At 38.9% G+C, this 22,881-nt stretch overlaps 1 protein-coding gene across 1 annotated transcript in view; it reads left to right on the top strand.

Moving 5' to 3' along the window:
- The window catches only part of LOC122788613 (WD repeat containing planar cell polarity effector), a 2,136,001-nt gene that overhangs the window by 1,427,794 nt on the left and 685,326 nt on the right, over positions 1 to 22,881 (top strand). The window contains exon 13 of the mRNA XM_044055516.1: positions 8,230 to 8,332. Within this exon, the coding sequence (XP_043911451.1) occupies positions 8,230 to 8,332 (103 nt within the window). The remainder of the gene's footprint in view (positions 1 to 8,229; positions 8,333 to 22,881) is intronic.

Below are 22,881 nucleotides of genomic sequence, written 5' to 3'. Positions count from 1 at the left end.
CTAGCTGTGGCAGTGGTAATTTATACAGTTTGATTGGCACCCAGCATTCTGAGTTAGAAGTCTTCAGGGCTCCAGCTGCGTTGAAAAGTAAAGCAGATCCTTTTTGTGCCCCGCCTGCTAATATTTCTTAGGCCTAAGAAAAAAAGGAAACACAATTTTTAATATAAATACATTTACATTAAAATATATTGATTATACCGATGTAAAATGTAGTGCACCAGGTTTACAATAAATATAGGCACAAAATGAAACCAGCTTATAGCAGAGCTGTGTTACAATAGTACAGTAGAATGCAATGGTTGATACTGTTCAGTTTTTGAAATTCATGGATATTGCAGAGCAGTTACCCAATAGTTACATTCACAGCAGCCTATCAAGCTGTATGTTATTTCAGTATCATGGCTGTTTCCAAACATATTTTAACAGGCTGGACAAAAATTGTTGGTTCACAAAATATGCCTTTGTTTTCCCTTTACTGACTGACAAGAAACATTTCCCTGTTTAACTATAAAAAGTCATAACTGACACATTTTTACACACGCAAAACTAACAGCAACACACAGTGTACTGTTATTCATGCTGACCTGACCAGTACTTGATGTCTCATAGAACGTCTATATTTTTGCCTGACGTATGACTGCCCTACTGTAATGTAAAACAAAAGTCATGACAGTTGGGTATACTTCAGAAGACTGACAAACCAAAAGACTGAATCCCAAAATACTGAAAACATTTTTAATGCAGGGAGCAAGCTCCACTGCACCCCTCATGTGGGAGGCTGTGCCCCCCACACCCCCTGCTAATTAATTATACCAACTCCAAGATCACACAACAGTGAAGAAGGGGCAAATTCCATCCTTCAGTATTTTGAATTTTCAGTATTTTGAGATTCAGTCTTTTGGTTTTTCAGTCTTCTGAATTAGATCCCGTCAGTCACCCACAATACTAATCTAGAATAACAAAGATTATGTTTACTTAATATTTAATACTACTGAGAGGCTCAGCAGATCATGTATTTGCTTTTGATGCCACGGACATCAGAAAGCTGTAAGTTCTATCCCTACACCTTCCACTTGTATTTATACTGAAATACTCTGTTCTCCTGAGGTACTCTCTTTTATATGACACTATAAACAGAGGTCACATCTGCCTGAGTTGGTAGCAATTTAGGTGTATTTTAAGGCTCCAATGGCACTTAATCAAAAGATGGGAAGGTGAGTTTCCCCAGTGTCAAATTTCCTCTTTCACTATAAATACCGCCTGAGTTGTCCCACGAATAAGGGACTTAGACATAGTTAGAGTGGGCTCTGTCCAGTCAGCACATGTAAATGAATAAATAAATCTATTAGATAATTTCTCTCATGTCCACGTGTAGTGATGCCTGGACACAAAAACAAAGCTATAAATGGAATTATAAAAAAATTACCCTGAATATAGCCGATACCTTAGGGTTGCCACCTTTCTACTGTGCCATTTCCTGACAAACAAGCCCCGCCCCATGCACAATCAAGCCACACCCATTCTCTTTAATAGCCACACCCCTTTACTCTAGCACCCTTCAGCATAAGTCTTTAATATCACATACAGTTACCAATAAGTAGAAAAATGTGCAACGAGTCAAAAGTAAATTAAAAAAAAATTTATTTAGCAATACTTCAAAGGTTCACTACATACAACAGTACATCACACACAAGCATGGGAAAACTAAGCCCAAGTCTCATATCACAGGTAGTACTAAAATGGAAATACAATTAGATATTAAAAACACCAGTTCATTCAAAGCAGTACATTAAGGGTTCACCACACACAATAGTAAAAGAAAAGCAACTGTTTAAAGTATCTTCAGTTTTGCTAGAAATTATTGCTTATACTTGAAGCTATATTTGGCATTTGATCTAGCAGCCTCAAGTAATGGCTGGTTATTTCTCACAAATGAATAAAATTGCAAACAACTCATGTTAAAGTTTAGCTTGACCTGCAACTCTGCCTTCACAAGTGACACAAGCATTCTATTTCTTACATCAGTCCACGATTCATAAGTGAAAAAACCCTTTCCACAAAGCTATTTCTGGGGATTGAAAGAGCAAACTGCACCAGTCTGTAAAGTGGCTTGCAGTCTGGAGCTTTACTAAAAAAGTCACCCAGCGATCACTTACAGATGCCTCTGTCATCTGTAACAGGGCTGGCAATGCAGCAGTTAAAGTACAGTAGTCTGAGTAAAGTGCTTCAATGTCCACATCCAATTTGAAGAGGTCTGCAACTGTACGCAGTTCTGGCCAAGTTACAGGATGTTGGAGGCTGAGGACCTGCATAACTTTAAAGGGACTATTATCATAGTCAAACCACTTCTGTAGGTAACAAAGTGCTTTACTGTAAAATCACAGAAGGTCCTACAGACCTGTTGTCTAAAAGCTGGAGTAAAGTGCTGTAAGGCAGATGAAACTTTAGTACCAAAGAACTGGTCATCTAGCCTTCTCTGCAACTCATCTTTAGACTTTTCATCACGGTGTACAACTCTGGAGCAGAGAGTGTTACTTTCAAGTTTTGCTATAGACTTGTGGAATACCTGCAGGATGTAGTGCGTGAAATGTATGTAGCACTCTGCCTCAGACACATCCCCACTGATGCCATCCTCATCGGCCTCCACAAATTTCCAGATGGGGTGACAGTCCTCAGTCCCTTGACTAATAAAATAACTTTTAATAGCAGGCCAACATTCTACCAGCCTTGCCACAGCTGGGAACAAAGACAGCCACCTTGTTACAACATGCTGCATTATTTCCTTAAAGTCCTGGTCTAGGAAAGAATAGAAGCCTTTCAACAGTGCCATTTTTTAGCAGATGCTGAAAACTCACTATGTACTTTCAAAACCAGAGTCTCCACATCAAACTTTGCAAGGGCCTTGCTTGCATGCTTGGCACAGTTATGTATTACATGGCATAAACAGTTTGCTGCAATGATGTGAGGCACCTCAGATTTCAAACTTTTAAACAGACCTGTGCTTTCCATAATTGACTGAGGCATTGTCTGCAGCATAGCTAGCAATGTTTTGTACTTTGAGTCCTTTATGCACAAGGATGTCCTTTATTCTAGTAAAGATACATTCAGAACTTTCGTTATGATCCTCATAGAAATCAAGGAGTTTCTGTTGTGTGCCATGGGTGTGAGTAAAGTACTGAATAACTAAAGGGAACATTTTTCTGTTCCCTTTATTGGATGCATCTGATCCCACTGAGAAATAGGAATTGCCAAGTTCCTGCAGAAGGAGCTCCTCTGAATGAGGTGCAAGTACATTCATGACAATACTCTCAGATGTTGTCTTCCCACAGGTGAATTTCGAAGCCAAAGTAGAATCAGGGAAGACTGTCGGTGCCAGCTTACCTCCACAATCTATGGATACATATGAGTGACCATGTTTCACTCCATGATAGACTACTGTCACTTCAGCTGCAGTGACTTTGGAAGCTTCACTGGTTACACTACGTGGCTGAATAAACTTGGTCATTATGAGGTTCTGCCTCTGGAGCTGAAGGCTTTGATGATGTTTGTCTGACTTCTGATGGCTTTTCAATGCCTTTTCCCCATCCCATTTTACAGTGAAAATTGTTCCACAGGATGTGCACTTTGCCATGGCATCTGCATTTGGAACAGGTCACACCCATGAGTAGCTTTGCTCCCACACCTTATTATAACTGCAGAAAAAACTCTTAGGAGACATGCTTTCAGTCTCTTCTTGATGATCCATTGACCTTTTCCTGAACATGATTCGTGTAGGATCCTTGCTCAACACTACAATAAACCAAAACAGCTATTAATAGAAAATCAAAACACTTGTGACCAACACCAGTGCCTGGTGGGGCCTGTGTCAGTCAGTAGCCACTAGCCAGAGTTCACATTCACATGTGAATCTCCAGACTTTCACACCCTAGTAATACCAAATTGGTATAGGGAAAAAAAAATGAGACTCCTTATGAAAAATTACAGTGAAGGTAAAGCAATGAAAGGCAGAAGCAACTCCTGTCTGAGGGACTTTCTGCAGCTGTTACACATGAACCTGGTGTGACAGCAGAATATGCACAGAAGGCATTCAACTGTGTGTAAAACACATGGGTCAGACACTACAGCAATGCACCAGATTAAGACCCTCTACTTTTATGTAGAACCCAGTGCAAAAGTTATCCATCTGAGTCTGAACACAGCAAGAAAGTTCAGGCATACTGTGGAATGACAAGATAAAGATGAAATACATGGCAGCTCAGCAATCATACCCTCTGGCTACAATTGTAATAACTTGCATAAAGACAAACAGGACATAGTGTGGGCCGACACAATGATAAACATGAAATATGTAACTCAGCAATCATAATACCCTCTGGCTGCAACAGTAATAACTTGCATAATGATAAGAGACCGTATGGGCAGACATAAAGGCAATTCCGTAGCCCACAGTATTCCAGATGCAACACCCCATATTAAGTGCAATTTCTTAAAAGCACAGAGACCAGTCAACGTGGGGCTGGTTTCTCCTTTCCACTCCAGATCCCCACCACCACCTCCCACTGGCACAGATAGAGTTGAGCATAGTGGCCAAGTGAAGACCTCAGTCCAAGCATCCTGTACAAATCATGTAGTCATATATTCACTGTAACATCAAACGAACTAAGCCTTGGTATATAGACAGTATACCCTAGAAAACACAGATAAAAGGTAAACAGTTGTGATGACAAACTAGACAAAAGCTACATTTAAGCCTCACTATAATATGAAGACTATGCGACATAGACACCCTAGGAAGAAACACAGGTCAAGGTAAACATCACGGTGATGATAGACTAGAAAAGACAGTTCTACAGTCCAAGCATCCTATACAAATCATGTAGTCATATATTCACTGTGACATCAAATGAACTAAGCTTTGGTATAGACGGTATACCCTAGAAAACACAGATAAAAGGTAAACAGTTGTGATGACAAACTAGACAAAAAGCTACATTTAAGCCTCACTATAATATAAAGACTGTACGACATAGACACCCTAGGAAGAAACACAGGTCAAGGTAAACATCACGGTGATGATAGAGTAGAAAAGACAGATCTACAGTCCAAGCATCTTATACAAATCATGAAGTCATTATATATTCACTGTAACCAAGTCCAAAACCAGATTAGAAACTGTTCTAGTTAATAATCACCACATGTTGAACATCTAGATACAGTTACACACATCTTGTCACCATCAATGAATGAGATAGTGCCAGCACAGCTAGTGAATTAATATAAATTTAATATTTAAAAAATTTACTAGAAGCTGTGCTGGCAATATTTCATTCCCCTTGTCACACTAATCTTTGAAAATCTACCTTAATTCCAAAGAATTCATCCATTAAAAAAATTCCACTTACCTCCAGAAAAAGCAGCAGCAGGGCTACTTAAACAAGCTCTCAGCCAGAAGAGAACAGGCAGCTAAAGAGCCAGCAAGCAGCAGGCAGGGGGGAACACAACACCACCCAGTCGGCCAGTCCACGGCACTTCTCCAGGGCAAGACTCCAGCAAGCAAGGCAAGCAGCAGGGCTAGGGCAATCCTTCCAGGGAGCAGCAGCAGGGCTAGGACAATCCTTCCAATCCAGGCAGCAGCAGCAGGGCTAGGGCAATCCTTCCAGGCAGCAGCAGGCAGCAGGACTAGGGCAATCCTTCCAGGCAGCAGCAGGGCTAGAGCAATCCTTCCAGGCAGCAGCAAATGAAACCAGCAATCCACCGAAGACGTCCAACCAGCAAGAAATTTCAGACCTTAAGCACCTTTTACAGTACAGAGTAAAAGGTAAAATTAGTAGCTGAAGTGCTGCTTTTTATCCACTAATTTTCGCGGGCTTTGCGGGGATTCGACTTGCAAATCTACGTGTTGATTGGCTGCTTGCTGCATGAGCCTCTTCTGCAGCAAGCAGCCAATCAACCGAGAGTCCAAGACGGGAATTTAAATTTTTTTTTTTACCTACATACGCGCTGACGAGCCTGACGTCGCTTTCTGGACTCCCACAGCAAGAACCGGAGAACCGGAGTGCCCTATTGATTTCCGGGCACTCCGGAAAAAAAACGGAGGGGTGGCAACGCTACGATACCTCCTTCTCACTATTTATCAGAAACAACAGACTGTATAATAAGGGACTTGAGTATAGTGTTTTGTAAATTTCTGCTGTTATAAAATGTTATCACCCCACCTTTAAACAGTTATGTTTGTGTATGGAGGTGTTCATATGTCATAAACTCCAATAGACTCTGTCTGATTAACAAATGAAATAAACAGTTTGATATTTTTTCATATTCAATGTAGTATTGCTAGGAAATGAAAAAATGGAAGTGTAAATATATACTATTAAAAATGGACCTGATTGTAGATGGGGTACTCTCACTACTGATGACTATTTAACATGAAACTGAATACATCACATAAAGGAAGATTGATACACTCTGTGCAGTTTTGGAGCTATAAAGCATACCGGTTATTTCAACAGAATATATTGTGTGTGTGTGTGTGTGTGTGTGTGTGTGTGTGTGTGTGTGTGTGTGTGTGTGCGCGCTTGCACACGTGACAGTATGTATGTGTGAGTGACTCATGCTGACAAAAGTAAGTCTTACCCGGGGGACTATTTTTTCTTTTTCTTTTTCATTTTCCAAATGATCGCATGGAGCTGTTTTTTCTGCTCCCCACCCAACAAGGACTAATATTTATTTATTTGTTTATTTGCTTACCTTTGATGTGGAAGTCCATCTTATGAGTAGAGTAATATACTTCAAGATGTAGTTATTTATCTGAGAAGCTCATGCCTCTATGCTAAAGGAACTCAGCACAAGTGCTTCATGCCTCATAATGCACTGCAGAATGATCTTATCAAGTTGTAAACCACAAATTATTATGTTGTATTCCTTGCACAGGGACCGATGGTTTATTTTCTGAACATTTATTCAGGGCTAATGTTATTAGCACAACTGGAAACCTGTACTGAGTTTTTGGAACCTTTGAGAAGGTTATAGTGAGTAAGAGGGTACAAGGGGCAAATCCCCCGGCACTGGGAGTGTAGTGGGTAAACCACCATATCACTTGGGCTTCATTTTTCTACCTATTTTATTTTCAATTTTCAGCAAAGTGGAGTGTTGTTGAATCTGGAGTCAAGGAACCATGTCATACCGTAGCATAACCACTGGAAGTATATGATCTTTGTTTGGGACATAGTTTTATGATGGGAGTTTAAGAACCATTTTGAGCCCTGAAGAAGACACTCACTAAGCTATGAAATAGTTGTTTGGCTGCATGCAGATGACTAACATATTTATAATTAATGTATTTTAAAATTCTTCAAGAGAATATTATTCTAGAAATATGCAAAAATAGTTAATGGATGGCAATAGTGAACAGTCTGAATAATGATACACTTCACATGTTCTTGATAAGTATCTGTTCCCCAGGTTGTTAGTCTAGTAAAAAGAGCATATAGAATTTACATTATTAACATTTGCCTGTCTATAATTAACCTCATAGTCTGCTGGAACTGTAGCATTTTAGAGCTCACAGTGATGGCACTTAATGGTGTCACATACAGTAATTCTGTTGTCAGCAGAAGAGTGACTGATCTATTTAATTTTTCATTGCAAAAGGACTGAATTGCTTGCAGTGTAAACATTGCTAGTAGTATTTTGTAGAACAGCAGTAGGGCAAAGTAAAGAAAATAAGTGGAAAGCACATAAGGATTACATTGTTTACATTTCTGTACCATTATTCAAATTTTATTATAATAAAGACTTGTTCTTTAAGCTGCTTTAAAACTTTAATCATCTGAGAAGTCTTGGGGGAGAAAGAGGTCAGTATCCAACTGATAATTTTAAATCTAAAGGCACCTCATTCTTATTGTATGTGTGCTAATTGTCAGGCACCAGTAACCTGTGTAATTATCAAAGTCTTTGTCTACAGTGAAATTCTGAATAGTTTTGCAAGTTAAATATGTGCTTTTCCTCACAGGAGTGCATTTGATTACAGTAGTAAAGATAAGGTGCACAGAAGTTGATACATTTGCATTACTTCAGAAAATTAAAACGTAACAGCCAGTTCATCAGTTTTCTTCATGTTTTGTGATCTGAACAAAAAAGGGTGGGGGATGTCATTCCTTTTGAACATTCTTTTGTTACTGGTCCAAGATCCATTTTAGATTAATCTTTTATTTTGCATTATTTCTAAAGGACATCCATTACCTTGCACTTGATAACGGTGAATTGGCACTAGCTGAAGTGGCAAAGAAAAAGGCTAACGAAATTGATGCAGAATCAATAACCTCTGGACTTGGTAAGAATTAGTGCTGTTAAGAAACGACATTTTACTAAAATCAATACATTCCTGTGGCATTCCATAGGATATGTTTTCCTACAGATTTAAATGTTGCATTAGCTTTCTAATCACAACAGTAAAAGTAAAGCTTGGTAAGCAGTGGTAAAGGTATTTTCCAGGATGTGATATTGTAATGCTGACTGTTACAAAATTACTTCATTTTGTATAAAAGATGCAATAAAGTGACATCCTGCTGAGGTAAAGAAACTGTAGAGAGATGGCTTAAGTATAAAGATTATGATTTATCATTGTTGCGTATTTAGTTTGGCCAGCATTATGTCCATTGTAATTGTTTCCATTTTGTATGGATTGTTTGACTTTCATACTCTTCCCAAGCATGTTGTAAAGCTATTTATTTTATTGTCTTATGCATTTGCTTACTAATGCAAGATTGATGCATAAGAATATTGTAGGGGTGTTCTTAGATAAGGGGACTAACTGTTCTTAAAGTATATTCAGAAGTATTTAATCAAAAGAACACCACTCTGACGCATAACAATGCACCAGATTGTCCAGAAGATAATTGTATATTAGCTAAAACATCTGTTAGGAGTTAGCTCAGAGTTTCTTCTGGAGACAAAAATGGTCTGAATAGGCAGTAAAACTGTTAGCACATAAGTTTCCAACTGCTTTTACATGAATGTATTTGTTTTATTTTGGTAATAGCAAATTCTTAGATGGTTTCAAATGTGAGATTAAAAAAGCCCATATGACTTAAACATGTATCTGTTTGCTCTGTAATAATCAGTTGTGCCTCCCATGATGCCCTGTACAGATATTGTGGTTTAGAGAAAATATACCTTTGTTTTCAGGGTGGTTTACAGCACTGTATTCTGCATATCATAATATTCAGGCTATGATAGACAAGTGCTGCACTCTAAGTGTTTAAAAATAAGTTCTACTGTCCCCAGAAACAACTAAAGCAGCACATATAACATAGTATAGTAACACCATCCACAATGTTTATGTCACATTAGAAATAAAATGGTTAGATCTGGGTATCAGGTGTTTGAATTTCAGTGCAAGAGTACTAGCTGCGTCATGATGTACTGTGCATATACCCATAGACATATTAAGTATTCCTGAGTTGCATTTGTGTGTTTGAAAAGAGACTAAGGAATAGCACTCTTCATTTAGCATTTTAAGTTATTGTTCCTCTGTATGGCATCTGCATGTCCTCCCTGTATTCGTGTGGGTTTCCTCCCACATTCCAAAGGCATGCAGTAAGTGGATTGGACATTCTAAATTGGCCGTATGTGTGGGTATGTGTGTGAGTGCATGGTATGGAAGAACTACATTAGCAGGGCTAACCACCTGGCAGTGTAAACCTTGGCTCTAGATGATTGTTACTTTTGAATTAACACCCCAACCCCATGTACAAAAATGGGAAAAAGGTGTTGTGGATGGATGGATGTGTCCCTCTAGCCTTCTGTAAAGCTTTGTTATAATAGTCTTTTATTACACAAAGAAAGCTTTAGGTATATTGCAATGGTGCAAGAAGCTAAATAATTTCTTCTAAGGAAGCTCAGTTAAAACACTCATGTTGAGATTCATACACAACACTGAAGAAGTCACTGTGTGAAGAGCCACAGAGCTAATCATACATGCATTAGGCACTGAGTAGTGTCAGCAGTCTGAGCAAAGGACCTCATCATTAGAGAGGGGAATAACACTAACAGGACAAGCTGTGCTAAGATGCTGTCTTGGGGGGGGGGTCATTGCCTCAGTGGGGAATATGACCAGAGTGATGGATATCCCAACAAAGGCAAGGTAGCATGGCCAGATAAATGTGCACCATGAGTGCAATGTAGTGCTGCTTAGCTGCATCTCATGCTCATCCAGTACAAAGAGGACAGCATAACAGCCAACAGATATGTATGCACACAATAGGGTGGGGAGAAGAGTAGATTGGCACTGACATATAGATGGTGGACAAATGGTGTTGGGAAGGGCTGGACAGTACCAAAGGAGTCAGGACTGACACATAAGGGAGGAAAAATACCAGAGTAGGAATATGGTAGGGTACTGGAATAGCTGGATGCCAGGCCAGCCCAAACAGCAACAAACCTTGGCATAATTCAGCTGGGTAGACAATGTTATGGGCTTATTGCTTCACTTGGCAGATGTCTGAGTCATTGTCATATAACTCTGCAAGCCATGCCAGAAGGTGGTCCACATTGCTGATGCAAACATTCAGCTGCCAGTATCCCTTAGCAGCTACCAACATCCACAATTGACACCAGGAGATCATTGTAGACTCCTCTTATCCAAATTCAGAAAAGGAGTCTTCACCTCCCCTCCCCTCCTGAGAAGCAGCCACTGAGGGTATCAGTAACCTCTCCAGTTATCTCCTCTTGCAAGGGGGAATCATCACCCTTGCTGAGAGAGACAAACCTAGAAAACTCTGATGATCCACCACAAGAAGTATCAACTGGTGAAGCCTGAGTTGGCTTTGATCTTACTTCCTTCTCTTCCACAAACTGGCCCTAAAGGATGATGCAGTGGGGAAAAATGAGTACACATATATGCTACAAGAACTGATGCAGTTTTACTTTGAACTTCATGGACATAACACACCCTGCTGCCTGGGAGAGTTGCACCTTCTGGTATAGGCAGCCATGTTTAGCTGTTGCTCGTCTGCTACTGGAAAATAAAATATGGATTCCAAGATATACATCAACAACAGTTAAGATAGTTTAGTAGCTGTTATGTCATAATAATTAAAATCTTTGCCTCACAGACATAAGATCGAATATTCAATCTTGACCTCTGCTTACTGTCCATATGGAGTTTAGGTGTCCTCCTCATTTCCATGTGTGGTTCCCTCAACCCTCAAAACATGCTTAGTATTTCCACCTCAAGGAAATGGGTTCAAACCCAGTTCTCCCAGTTGAACTTGAAAGGTCAGCCAAAAGAAAGCACCCAAAAATTAATAGCATCACCGGCATCAGAATCACAGATTGTAAGTGGTGCCTTCTGGGGAAGAGTCAATTTAAGCATTGATTGTAGTGTACAGTATTCCCTAGATATGAGAACATGGATTACAGACTGTACACTGTGTCACAACTAGACCTTCACCATTGTAAAAATTGTCTCTAGCTGATTATGTGACTTGTTCTGGTTGAAAAAAAAAGCTAAGGTGGTAGAAAACATTACTATGGGGAAAATGCTTGCAGTACATTTAAGGCTCCCCTTTCCTGAATTTCTGCCTCACACTAACAAAGTTAATCAGGTGTATCAACCTCAGATCACTGTGCCAATGCCAACCCTGCGAACTAGCATGGTTAATGCATTAGCATCATTCACCATCCCAACGATCTCATGTCAGGCATTCATCTTTCACAGTGGAGTACCATACAGCCCTAGCAAGCACTGCCTAAAGTTCTTGTGCAAGAATGAATTGAAAATTATGCTGTGTCTGATACACCATGCTGGTGTCCTGATTTCCACAATGCCTGATGGCAGCCATGGCCTCTCAGTCATATCCATTTGAGGAGCAAAATGGTATCCATATGCACCTGAACAAGTTTGTGGAACATGAGTCATGCAGCATAGCAGTTCAGCATGTTGTACCATGGTGCTGAGATTAGTTATAATGGTGCACCATGGCTCTACAGGCATACACATGCTCAAAGTCACCATGGCATGCATGACTAATGCCAACATGTTTGGGTAACATTGAGAACCAGCAATGATTCACAAACAGGGGTGCTAATAGGCTTCATTAGTTTATGTGCTAAATGGGGGGAGGGAGCTTTGGCCATGGCTGTGGTACCTACATTGGGGAAGGCTGTGCACTCATCATGATTAGTACACATGCGCATACACAGTCCATTAACTCTACATCTTCCCTGCCATGGACCACAGCAAGCCCCAACACTGCAAGCCAACACAGTAGGTACTTCAAATAGACATGTTACAGCTTCACACTACCAATGGAGGATGTGGATCCTGCCTTCCCACAACCTACCAGAGCATATAGGTACATTATTCATCTTGAATGCCCTTTTCCAATCTCACAGTGTTGCAGTCACCTGTTACTCTGTGCCCTTCCACATGTACAAATGATGATGACTCTGCCCTGCCCAGCCCCAAGCTGATATAAAGTATGGACAGGCTGGGTGTGATAGTGCATTCATCATTTTATCCTGTGTTGTCCGTGCCATGTTCATAGTTGTGGAGCACATACCACCTCTTTGACTGTATTTCAGTATATTGGATGAGAGCTTTTGGTAGTAATCTGGGAGAATATAAAACACTTCAATTAGATGCAACTTATTTCAGTGAATAGAGTAAAAAAATAAATTAAAACTAAATATTGCAAAGACCAATTAAGGATCTTGACACTGAAGAGAGATATATCTAGAAAATGCAACATATTATAAGGTTCTAAACATCAGAAGCATAGTTAAGGTGGGCTGAAGGAGAAAGCTATCCTGGGCAAAAGGTATTAGGATGTGGTTTCGGTAATGCAGTACTGAGATTCATTTACATAGCAGCTTTTCTAATGCCAGTATGGAAATGAATGCTGTCTGTCAGGACTGAAGTGTTTGCTTCAACACTACAAGTGTGGTGTAATTTGTAATAAACTGTCTGATGCAAATATTTTGTTTACAGTTTTAAAGTAAAAGGCTTTTTTTCTCTTTTACTCCTCAAATTGAGGAGAGACAAAAACAGACATGAGGCTCCTTAGCTGAGGCATAAAGGACAAGATCAGGGAGTGGATCTTATTGATTTTGCCCCTCAACACTAGATTGTGGAGAAACAATGGGCAGTAGATTAGCCAGCTGCAGCTCTGCTAGGCATATTATTAGTTAGCAGTTTTTCCTTCAATAAAGATGTACCATAGGTAATAAAAAGCATTACATTTCGTACATATTACTTTATGTACAGTAACATCGACAAGGAAGGAGGTTCTACTACTTTTGTACACAACACTAGCTAGGCCTGTTGTCTGATATAATTGTGCCTTCTGCTATTACAGTCTGTTGCACCTTACCCAAATCATGTGAGTTCATAAGATAATAAGTCTGTCACTTTATTCTGTTAAGTATAGGTTTTTAAGTGGGGGGTCACATAGGATCCAGTAACACTGAAACTGTATCACTTTGGCCTCGACAATCCTCTTGGAGCTACACAAGATTGAGGACCTCTTTTGATTGTTGCACTACAGTATATGAAAAGAGGAATGTTCCTTCAGATCACTTTGTTAAATTTTAGAACCAATTACTCTTAACATGTTAGAGAAGCTAATTATTGGTAGAGTTTTAAATGTGTCTGATAATTGCATAACCAAGAATAATTGCTTATGAAAAGGTACTAGTTCATAATGACTTAGACTATGTTCTAAACTGCCTGCTATGAAACTGCACTGATTAAACCAATATTTCTGTTTGAAAAATTTTCCATTTTTAGATAAAGATGGAAAATAAATTAATTAACTGAGACATAGTACTGCCCTCTTCACTGAGAAATGAAAAGCATATTTGTTTGGGTGTACTTTCCTACAACGAAAATTCACTTTTTCGAAATGGGAAAGTACATCCCCACTTAAGCGAAAGAGCACTTTAACGAAAGTGCACTTTCCCTTAAGCTCACTAGGCTGAACCTACCGCACCACAATGGAGGACATTGAAAAATGGGCTATGTCCTCCACTGTAGTGTGATAGTCACGGACCTTAGGGTTAGGGCACGAGTCAAGGTAAGGGGATAGCCCTACTAACTGTCCCCTTACTGTAACCTGAGCCCTAACCCTGAGGTCCGTGATTGCTAGCCTGTTCGGTCTAACGGGTTCACGAAAGTGCACTTTCGTGAAAGTGCACTTTCACGTTAGTGTGGATGTACTTTTGAAGTTCGATTTAGTTCTTCAAAAGTACACCCATTTGTTTACATAACAGGCATTGAATTTAAACACCTAGCTTATGACACTTTGGGTATAACCAGTTTTCTTCTAGACAGGCTTAGATATTTTCTGTCCAGAATAATAACTGAGAATGTCTGAATGAATTTATCCAGAATGTTTCCATCTCTGTGACCAATTAGACTGAGATACATTTGCCACAAACAAGAGTTTCATGCTTTCATCTGTCTGCTTTCCACAGCCAGGTTTTGAAGCCTACAGGTTTGACCCTTCATCCTTGTCTTGAACTAAATGCTTGTATAATAGCTTGCTAGTTCCTATCTTTCAGTGTCATGATTAAGGATTAGTTTGATATGCCTATGAAATGGGACAAGAGTCACTGACTCTAGAAATCTCAACCTAGTCTGTGACATTAACAGAATATCAGAATATGCTGAAGAGATGATGCATCTTCCAGAGATTACTGCTCCTGTGGAATAAACTCCCAGTTTACATGAAACAGAGCTTCTTAATAACCCTATTCAAGCTAAACCTAGTCAACTGGATGGGAGACCATAAATTCACACTGGGGGGTGGCATCTGTGCCCCTCATGAACAGGGGCAGTGGGTGCTGATGATAGACTCACCTCTGTGAATAAAGACCATCTAACCAAAGTCAATTAGAAAACACAGGTATAACATGGCTAGGCTTGTAAAGGCCCTGTGACCATTATCCTAGTAACCTCCTATGAACCTGTAAGACTGTGCTGGCACTGTGTTGATGGTGTGAAATTTTAATTTGCTTGTTCCAGAAGCTGTCAGTCTGCCCTTCTTAGCCAGTTAATCTTTTGTGGGGCATCACTGCAACTCTGACCATCCCAACCATTATTCTTTATTATTCCGAGTTTGGCTTCTGAGTTAAAGGTTGCAGAAATGTTCAGTATGCCCCACAATGTGTGCAAGTAAATCAGCACAAGTAATGCATTCAGCTACATGGAAATGTTCTTTTAGTAAGTTTCAGATGGCTAGATAATTTTGATACAGTCATTCTTTTAATGGACCACTCATTTTCATTTTATAGCGTTGTCTCACATATTTTGTGATCAAGCTTCAACTCGTAGACCTTCAGGAACCAGAGGAGAATAAAACAGCTCCTATGATGGATGAGATCTGTGTGTTCATCAAAGCCAACATAACATTTAAAACCAGACATAAGGGGACTGCATTTTGTTTGGGCTGTTTAGTCCACTTTCCCTTTGAATTACTTACTTCAGTCAAGTTATGATACTTAATGTTTAAAACTTTGCTTGTTGGCTGAGTCTTTAGCTCATGTTTTAGAGATTCATACTTTATAGCATAAGACACCTTGTTCCCCTTATTTATATTGTCTCTTAGGTAGTAATTCAAAATTCCTTCCCAAACAAATTGAAGATTTTTTTTCCTTGGCCAGATTATTCATGTGCCAGTTTTCTTGCTTCATTCCAACATAGGTAAATGCTGTAATATAGAATATAGTACTTTTGCAGGACCTCAGGTTGTTGAATCTCTTTGACTGCTGATATTTTGGCTGTTTTTGCTCTCTTCATCTAGACAGGGAAGGCAAGTCAGTTGCTAAACAGTAGCCGACTGCATGCCTTACTGATGCAAGACGTTAAGCAGTCTTCTTCATGTACTCTGTCAGGATACACTCTACCAGTGGAAGATGGAATCAGCTACTTGTTTTGGGATCTGTGGGTTTCTAATACAAGGTGCCAACGGTTTACCATTAAAAACTCATTGCTCCAAAGGTTGAGTTCAGCAGCGTGAATCTCGCCATGTCAACAGTCGAATTGTTGAATACTGGCATTACTGACTGTACTTGTCCCCCTTCCAGACCCATGTTAGGACTTGTTCCTAGGTCTGGAGCAGTAGAGAGGTTTGGTATTCAGTGTTATTTTCATGTATGTTGGTATTCGGCATACCAGCTTTCGAGGGAGGGTTGTGGCGATATGTAGGCTAAACCTTTTGAGCTGTGGCATTTTGATAGTAAAACAGTGTTAATAATGCCATGCTATGGTATAGAACTCATATCTTTATGAAACCGTATGTTCTAGTTGTAGAATCTAAATGTAGAGGATATTTTTTGTGAACTCCTATAGAGATTTCTGTCATTCCTCCTGTTTCTTCTCAAAGACACAGCAGTTTGGGGCTCTTCTGGTGAAATTAAGACATATTGATTGAGACAATAGTCAAAGACTATGACTTTAAATCCATACATGGCAGCAAGTATTTCATGAGCATGGATATAATCTCTCAATCCACATTACTGTTAATATGCAAGAGACAACTGGCCTTAAAAGTATAAGGCAAATTCATACTACTGCCTTGAGTAATAGCCAGTAAACACAACAGCCAAATACTCTTTGCAGTGTACATCTGCAGATCAGAATTGTAATCCCCAGTTCCCCATATTTTTACCCAACTTGGAATGAACCCAGTGCCTTCCTTTACAGTCTTTCCAACACTTATTTAACTTGTCCAGAATCATTTTGAGCACAAGCACACCACCCACCTACACACATACACACACAAACATGGAATATTTTCCCAAAAAGGGGAGTTGAACGATAACTCCACTAGCCACACCCTATTCTGCACTTTGTGCTAATGCTAGCTCTGACCAGACTTCCGTGGCAAACAAAGAACATAAATTGCTACTCACACTTAAAATAAGCTAATTTTAAATATAGTAATAGTGTATAAAGTTATAAACCATATTGCTGATGAACAGAGAGAGAGATAAAGAAGACAGAGCCACCCTGGTGCTTGTGATGTACAGACTTCAGTGTTCTTTGCACAGTGCAATACATGTAACATTTTTTGAAAATTCAGCTAGATTAGCTACATTTCAGTAACTCTTTCAGTTCAGAATTAGTTAGAATAAAGTCTAAGTGTAGACATAAGATTTTGTTTGTGGAATCTATTTTTCAAAATTATTATTTATCTTTTTTGTGTAGTTGCATATTTCCCTGTATATTTACCTGCAGTGAGTACTATTTAATTCATTCTTTCTTAAGTAAAGTATTTTTATTTATTGGTCACCTGTTTATTTATTAATTGCTTGGAAGGCCTTTTTTTGCTAATTGTTGACAAGCTTCTGTCATGCACCTCTAAGTGGCCAGTCATTTCTGCTAGACAATATCATTTGTGTTTATAATTATTTAGCTTATTAACAAGAGTGAAACAGTAACTGGAAGGTCCCCAGCCTGGTAACATGGAGTGGTGGCAGTTTACTACCTTGGGTCAGGACAGAATGCAGTAGTGTTTAAGAATACTACCAGGCTTACATCACAACTAGTTTGTGTGTGTGTGTGTGTGCGTGTGTGTGTGTGTGTGTGTGTGTGTGTGTGTGTGTGTGTGTGTGTGTGTGTGTGTGTGTGTGTGAATGTAAGAGTTTATTCAACTACAACTACTTTGAGTAGGTGAGCACTGGATGGCAGTGATGAATCCCAGATGAAGTTGTAAGAAAGAGGTCTAGAGATCTAGGCCAAAGGCTGTGCTCAGTAGAGTTTTCAATGCTAAGCTTGTTTTCAGGCATGGGTAGTGCAGACCAATAGGATATTTTCTGTACGCTTCTGTGAACAAGTTGCACTTACTGAATTGATTAGTGCTTTCATATTTTAATGCCTTTTTATACTTGAATCTCTTTGGTACCAGTGGTATGGCTTGAGAGACCATACCACTAGTGGATTTATGATATAAGAATTTAGAATGAAAGAAATGTATTGCTGACCAGTGGAGAAGATCACAATAGCATTATCCACAGAGGATGCACTTTAGTGACAGGTGATAACCTTTCACTAATAATATTAAAAAAAGTTTGCTGAGAGCAAGCATTTGATGCTTGAATGCATTCAGTAAAGTTGTGGCCTTTATATGTAATGCTGTCTGTAGTTAAATGTTAATAATAGCTACCTGCTTAACTAACCTTTTCATACTTGGCCTGCAGGGGTATGTATAATACTATCTGCCTGTAGCATTAACTCAGTAATCATATATACAGTCTGCAAAGGCTTAATTAATGCAAAAAAATACAGGCAAAGTCCATGGGGACGTCCTCAGAAGAAAGCACAATTTAAATGCTACAGTAGCTGTTTGGGCAGATCACACTCATTGTATCACAGAGTTTTTAATTCCATTTTGTAGCACTTTCAGCTCCGTGGCAGGACTAGCCACCCTGCGGTGTGAACCTTGGTTCTAGATGATTGTCATGAAGTGGCATCTGACCCTATATGCAAAAATGGGAAAAAGGGTTGCAGATGGATGGATGGAACCCTTTCAGTTGTAAACTGAGTCACAAGTTTGTGCAAAATCACAAGAGTGTTTAAGACTAATAGAAAACAAAGAACTTAAATACAATACAAAGAACTTAGTCATAAACTGAAAATAAAACATGACTGGAACAAAGTTAATACATAAAAATTATAGATGGGGATAAGGTTGCCACATGTCTATTTTTTTCTAGATTATCTGGAGATGGCACCCCTCACCTGGTTCTCTGGTTATCCACGTGCCCACTCCAGTTTTGGGAGCATTATGTGTTTGTCCCTAGAGTCAGCAGCATTTGTTTATAATGTCAGAGTATAAGTACACAGGCGATGGATGTGTTGACATTTAGGACACACTGTTTCCCACTCGCCTTCCCCTTGACTAACTGGCTGCGAGGTTAACCATCACACTAAAGACAGCTAACTGGAAAGAAGAAAACAAAGCTGAGATGCCTATGAAGTTTAAAGAATAAATGGGAGTGGTTCTTAGTGGCACAAACTTTGTTATTTATTTATTTATGTATGTATGTATGCATTCTCAAAGAAGGATTTGTGGTGGTTGCCTGCAGCTTTACCCCACAGAGAGTGTTGGTGGGGTAGATGTATCAGTGAAGTAATTTGTGTGCAGTAAGTGTGATGTTTTAGGGGAGAAGGAAAACTGATGCTACTTCTCATGTCTTAACTTCCCTGATTTGCCTCATTTTTGAAGTTTGTTGTATTTTTTCCTGATAAATCATTGAGGATTATAACCAGTCAGTGATGCCAGACATTAGAGTTTTCTACGTCTTGATGCTCAGATATTCATGCTGAGGGTGCAAAACATGTTGTTCCAATGTTTTTAAGTAAATTAAAAGTACTATTTAACAAATGTCCCTGCTTTTTTGGTCTTTTGTATCCCCTTTCCATTTTACCTTTCTCCAGAATGTTTGAGTAAAGAAATTAAACCTTATGATGGGTACATAAGCTCTGTCTGTGATTTCACAGAATGTTCCTGAAGTTGTCTCATGTTTTTCATTTGTTCCTCATAAAATTTCTGTTTTTCTGACAAATCATTACAGATTGAAGCATTAAATAATGACAGATTGTTGAGTTTCAGACTTCATATCCTTCAGAAAAAATGCCTGTTCATGCAAAAACTATTCTAGCAACTTTCTAGGTATATACCACCAATATTTAAAATCTGTTTCTCTATTTAAAGTCTTAGTCTCCCAGTATTTTTGGCTTTATATTTTTTATTTTAAATGTTACTTTACTCTGACATTTGAAGAGTACAGTAAGGCACAGCTGGTGCTGTCTGTGGATGAATTGACTGACATTGCTGCCATGATCAGGTTAAACTGTCATTAATCTGGCTTTACAGAACTATTGTACATTTATGTAAAGTAAGCTGTCATTCTTTATCACCCCCTTTTTATCACAATCAGACATGACATCAGATGTTTACACAGTCAGAAAAGTAGCTGCAATTGATGAATACAGAGCCTGGCTATGGATAAAAGTGACTTACCTCTGCTGTTTTGTTGTTCTGTCTTTTGGCTTTTTACCTCTGCTGTTTCATTACTGCTAAAAAGTCAGTCACTGATCTGGTGAAAGGAGCAGTTTCAAACATTCACACAGTGTGGCATTTGAAGAAATCAGTATAAACTGATGATTACTATGGCATATGCTTTTATGCATGTGCAGGTATATGTTGTGCATTTAAGAACAACAAGTGGGTCATAATTTGTTTCACTTCTCTTCACAGTCATATGTCAGCACTGCACACAAGTAGCTGTCTTTGGTGGTCTGGGCACTGTGTGTGCGAAAGCAGTTTATCACATGAAGCTTGTCTCTTTAGTTGAATCCTTTGCTGTGACTTCTCCTGCATGTGCTTCCTGTCTCTGTGCAATATTGTACAGGTGCTCTGGTTTCCTCCCACACATCAAAGACATGCATTAGATGAACTGGCATTCACCAACAGGCATGTTGATAAGCTTGTAGTGTGTCTGTGTGTCTGCGTTTATGTATTTTGTTATGGGCAGTTTCAGGTGTGTGTATGCATACATGAATTTGTGCTTTTGTGAAAAATCAGTGTATCTTTTGTTAGACCTGTCTGTAAGGGGGCAGTGCCTGTGTGTGTGTGTGTGTGTGTGTGTGTGTGTGTGTGTGTGTGTCTGTGTTAAAAACATATAATTGATTATATTATTGTGAATATATGCACAGTACTGGTTCACATGAATAAATCTTCTAGGTAGCAGAAGAAAAGACAACAAATCATTACTAATCAGAAGCTAAAGCATGAATGCATCATAGAGCTTCTAGGGGCCTGGTAATATACCCACAGGACTCTGACTGTATAAGTGAATTTTGACACCAACTTAATATGGATCTCTGCCCTGAGCCCCACCTAGTATAGAACAAAACCTGCTTTGGGGTGGGCACAGAAGTTTGCTACAGCTTGTAGGGGGGGGGGGTTGAGGACAGTATAGTCATTATATTTTCTTTCTTCAGAAATGTATATAGAAGGTCACTATAACCTGTCTGGAATATATTATTCATAGTTCTTTTCTCACTTTCATTATAACTGAGCATCACACACGTGCGCACGCATGCGCACACACACACACACACACACACACACACACACATATATATATATATATATATATATATATATATATATATATATATATATATATATATATATATATATATATATATATACACACACACACACACACACACACACACACACACACACACACACACACACACACACACACAGGGGGCAGTCTTCTGGGAGGAGAGGTAAGAAGGCATGCTGTGTATATACATGTTACAGCAACATTTATTAAGGAATGATATTGTCTTTAATTTCTTTTCCTTTCATACCAGTTTGACATCAGGTACACAGGTGGTGTTTGCCTTTTTGGAGGTAAGGGTTAAGGTGGCATGCTAAGTAGATGTATGACAGCAGCAGCTTAAAATATTTGACTATAGTCATGTTTGCTTTCACTTTTATTCCAATCTAACACAAGAGAGGTACACAGAAGGTAAGTGCCTCTTTTTTGTGTGTAGAGAGGCAGGCAGTATTCCTAGATGTGATTAATGTGTTCTTACAAGAATTTCTTTTCTGACTTTACAGGTAACTGCTAATCTTATCAGTAGCTATTTTGTCAGTTTTGAATATTAAGTCTTGGACACAACCTATTTCTTTCTTAAAAAATTAACAATACGACATTTTTGTTTAACTGATGACTTTTGTTCATAACATCAGTGGATCAAAAGGTTGTAAAAAAAGTTTTAAAATGCACCTCAGAGTCTCTAGAACCCCATGATTTCTGGGGATTGCTACCCGACTAAATTAAGTTCTTTCCTCCATAGTTACTCCAGTGCAGTTTTCGCCACTTAAAATGTGTTGAAAACAAGCATGACATGCTGAACAGTAAAACAAAGTATAAGAAAACAAAACAAAAAATAATCTGCATGTTGTTGTTAGACCATGATAGGAAGTTAATGGTGGGTAGACTGAAAGGTGTGCCAGGTGGACAATGGACAATGGGTTGAGGACTCCATTTCACTCAAGGCTACCACACAAAACACTTTACATGGTATATGAAAGTGGTGCTTCTGGAATGAGGCTTGTTAACAAGGAGTGTGTTTACCAATGCAAGGGCTGTATTTATGTTACATGAAGGGGTGGCTTATTTGTCAGGAAATGGCAGGATGTGAAGGCCGGAACCCTGTATGGGAATGTAATACATACACATAACCAATGATTTTTGCAAAATGAATCAGAATCATATATGTAATAGCATACATAAAAATAATGACTTTCATTGTAAATAGTAGGCAGTACGTGTTAGACAGAAAACTTCATTAGTGCTTACAATTCATGTGGGGTGTATTTGAACACTGTATAGGAAATTAACAATAAAGATCAATGTGCACCAGAAAAGTATTAACAAAATTCATAATTAGAATCTGATATGATGTGGCAAAACAATGGCAAATTACTACATTTGCCCAAGAACAATTAGAAAGTAACTGACATTAGTTAAATTTACACTCCGTTTCCTATGATAGGAACTTTATGGCAGAATAAACTAGAATATATTGATCTAGCATTAAGCAGGGGTAAGAACATAGAGGAAAATAGTATAGATAAAGCACAGGAGAATATTTGACTGTAGATAATGTTCAGCTGCAAATATCATTAGATTATAAACACAGTACAATGACCTAGTCAGGGGGTAAATGCTTGAACAAAAAACAAAATGGGCTTTAATCACTTTTTACTTTATCTCATTATCGTCAAAGTACTGCATAAATTGACCAACAATCCATTTCTCAAAGATCTTAGGAAAGGTATGCAGCTGTCC

This window comes from Protopterus annectens, chromosome 1.part2 (assembly GCF_019279795.1).
Source record: "Protopterus annectens isolate FY-2018-M chromosome 1.part2, PAN1.0, whole genome shotgun sequence".
NCBI lineage: Eukaryota > Metazoa > Chordata > Ceratodontiformes > Protopteridae > Protopterus > Protopterus annectens.
This window is presented reverse-complemented; position numbering and strand designations above follow the sequence as displayed.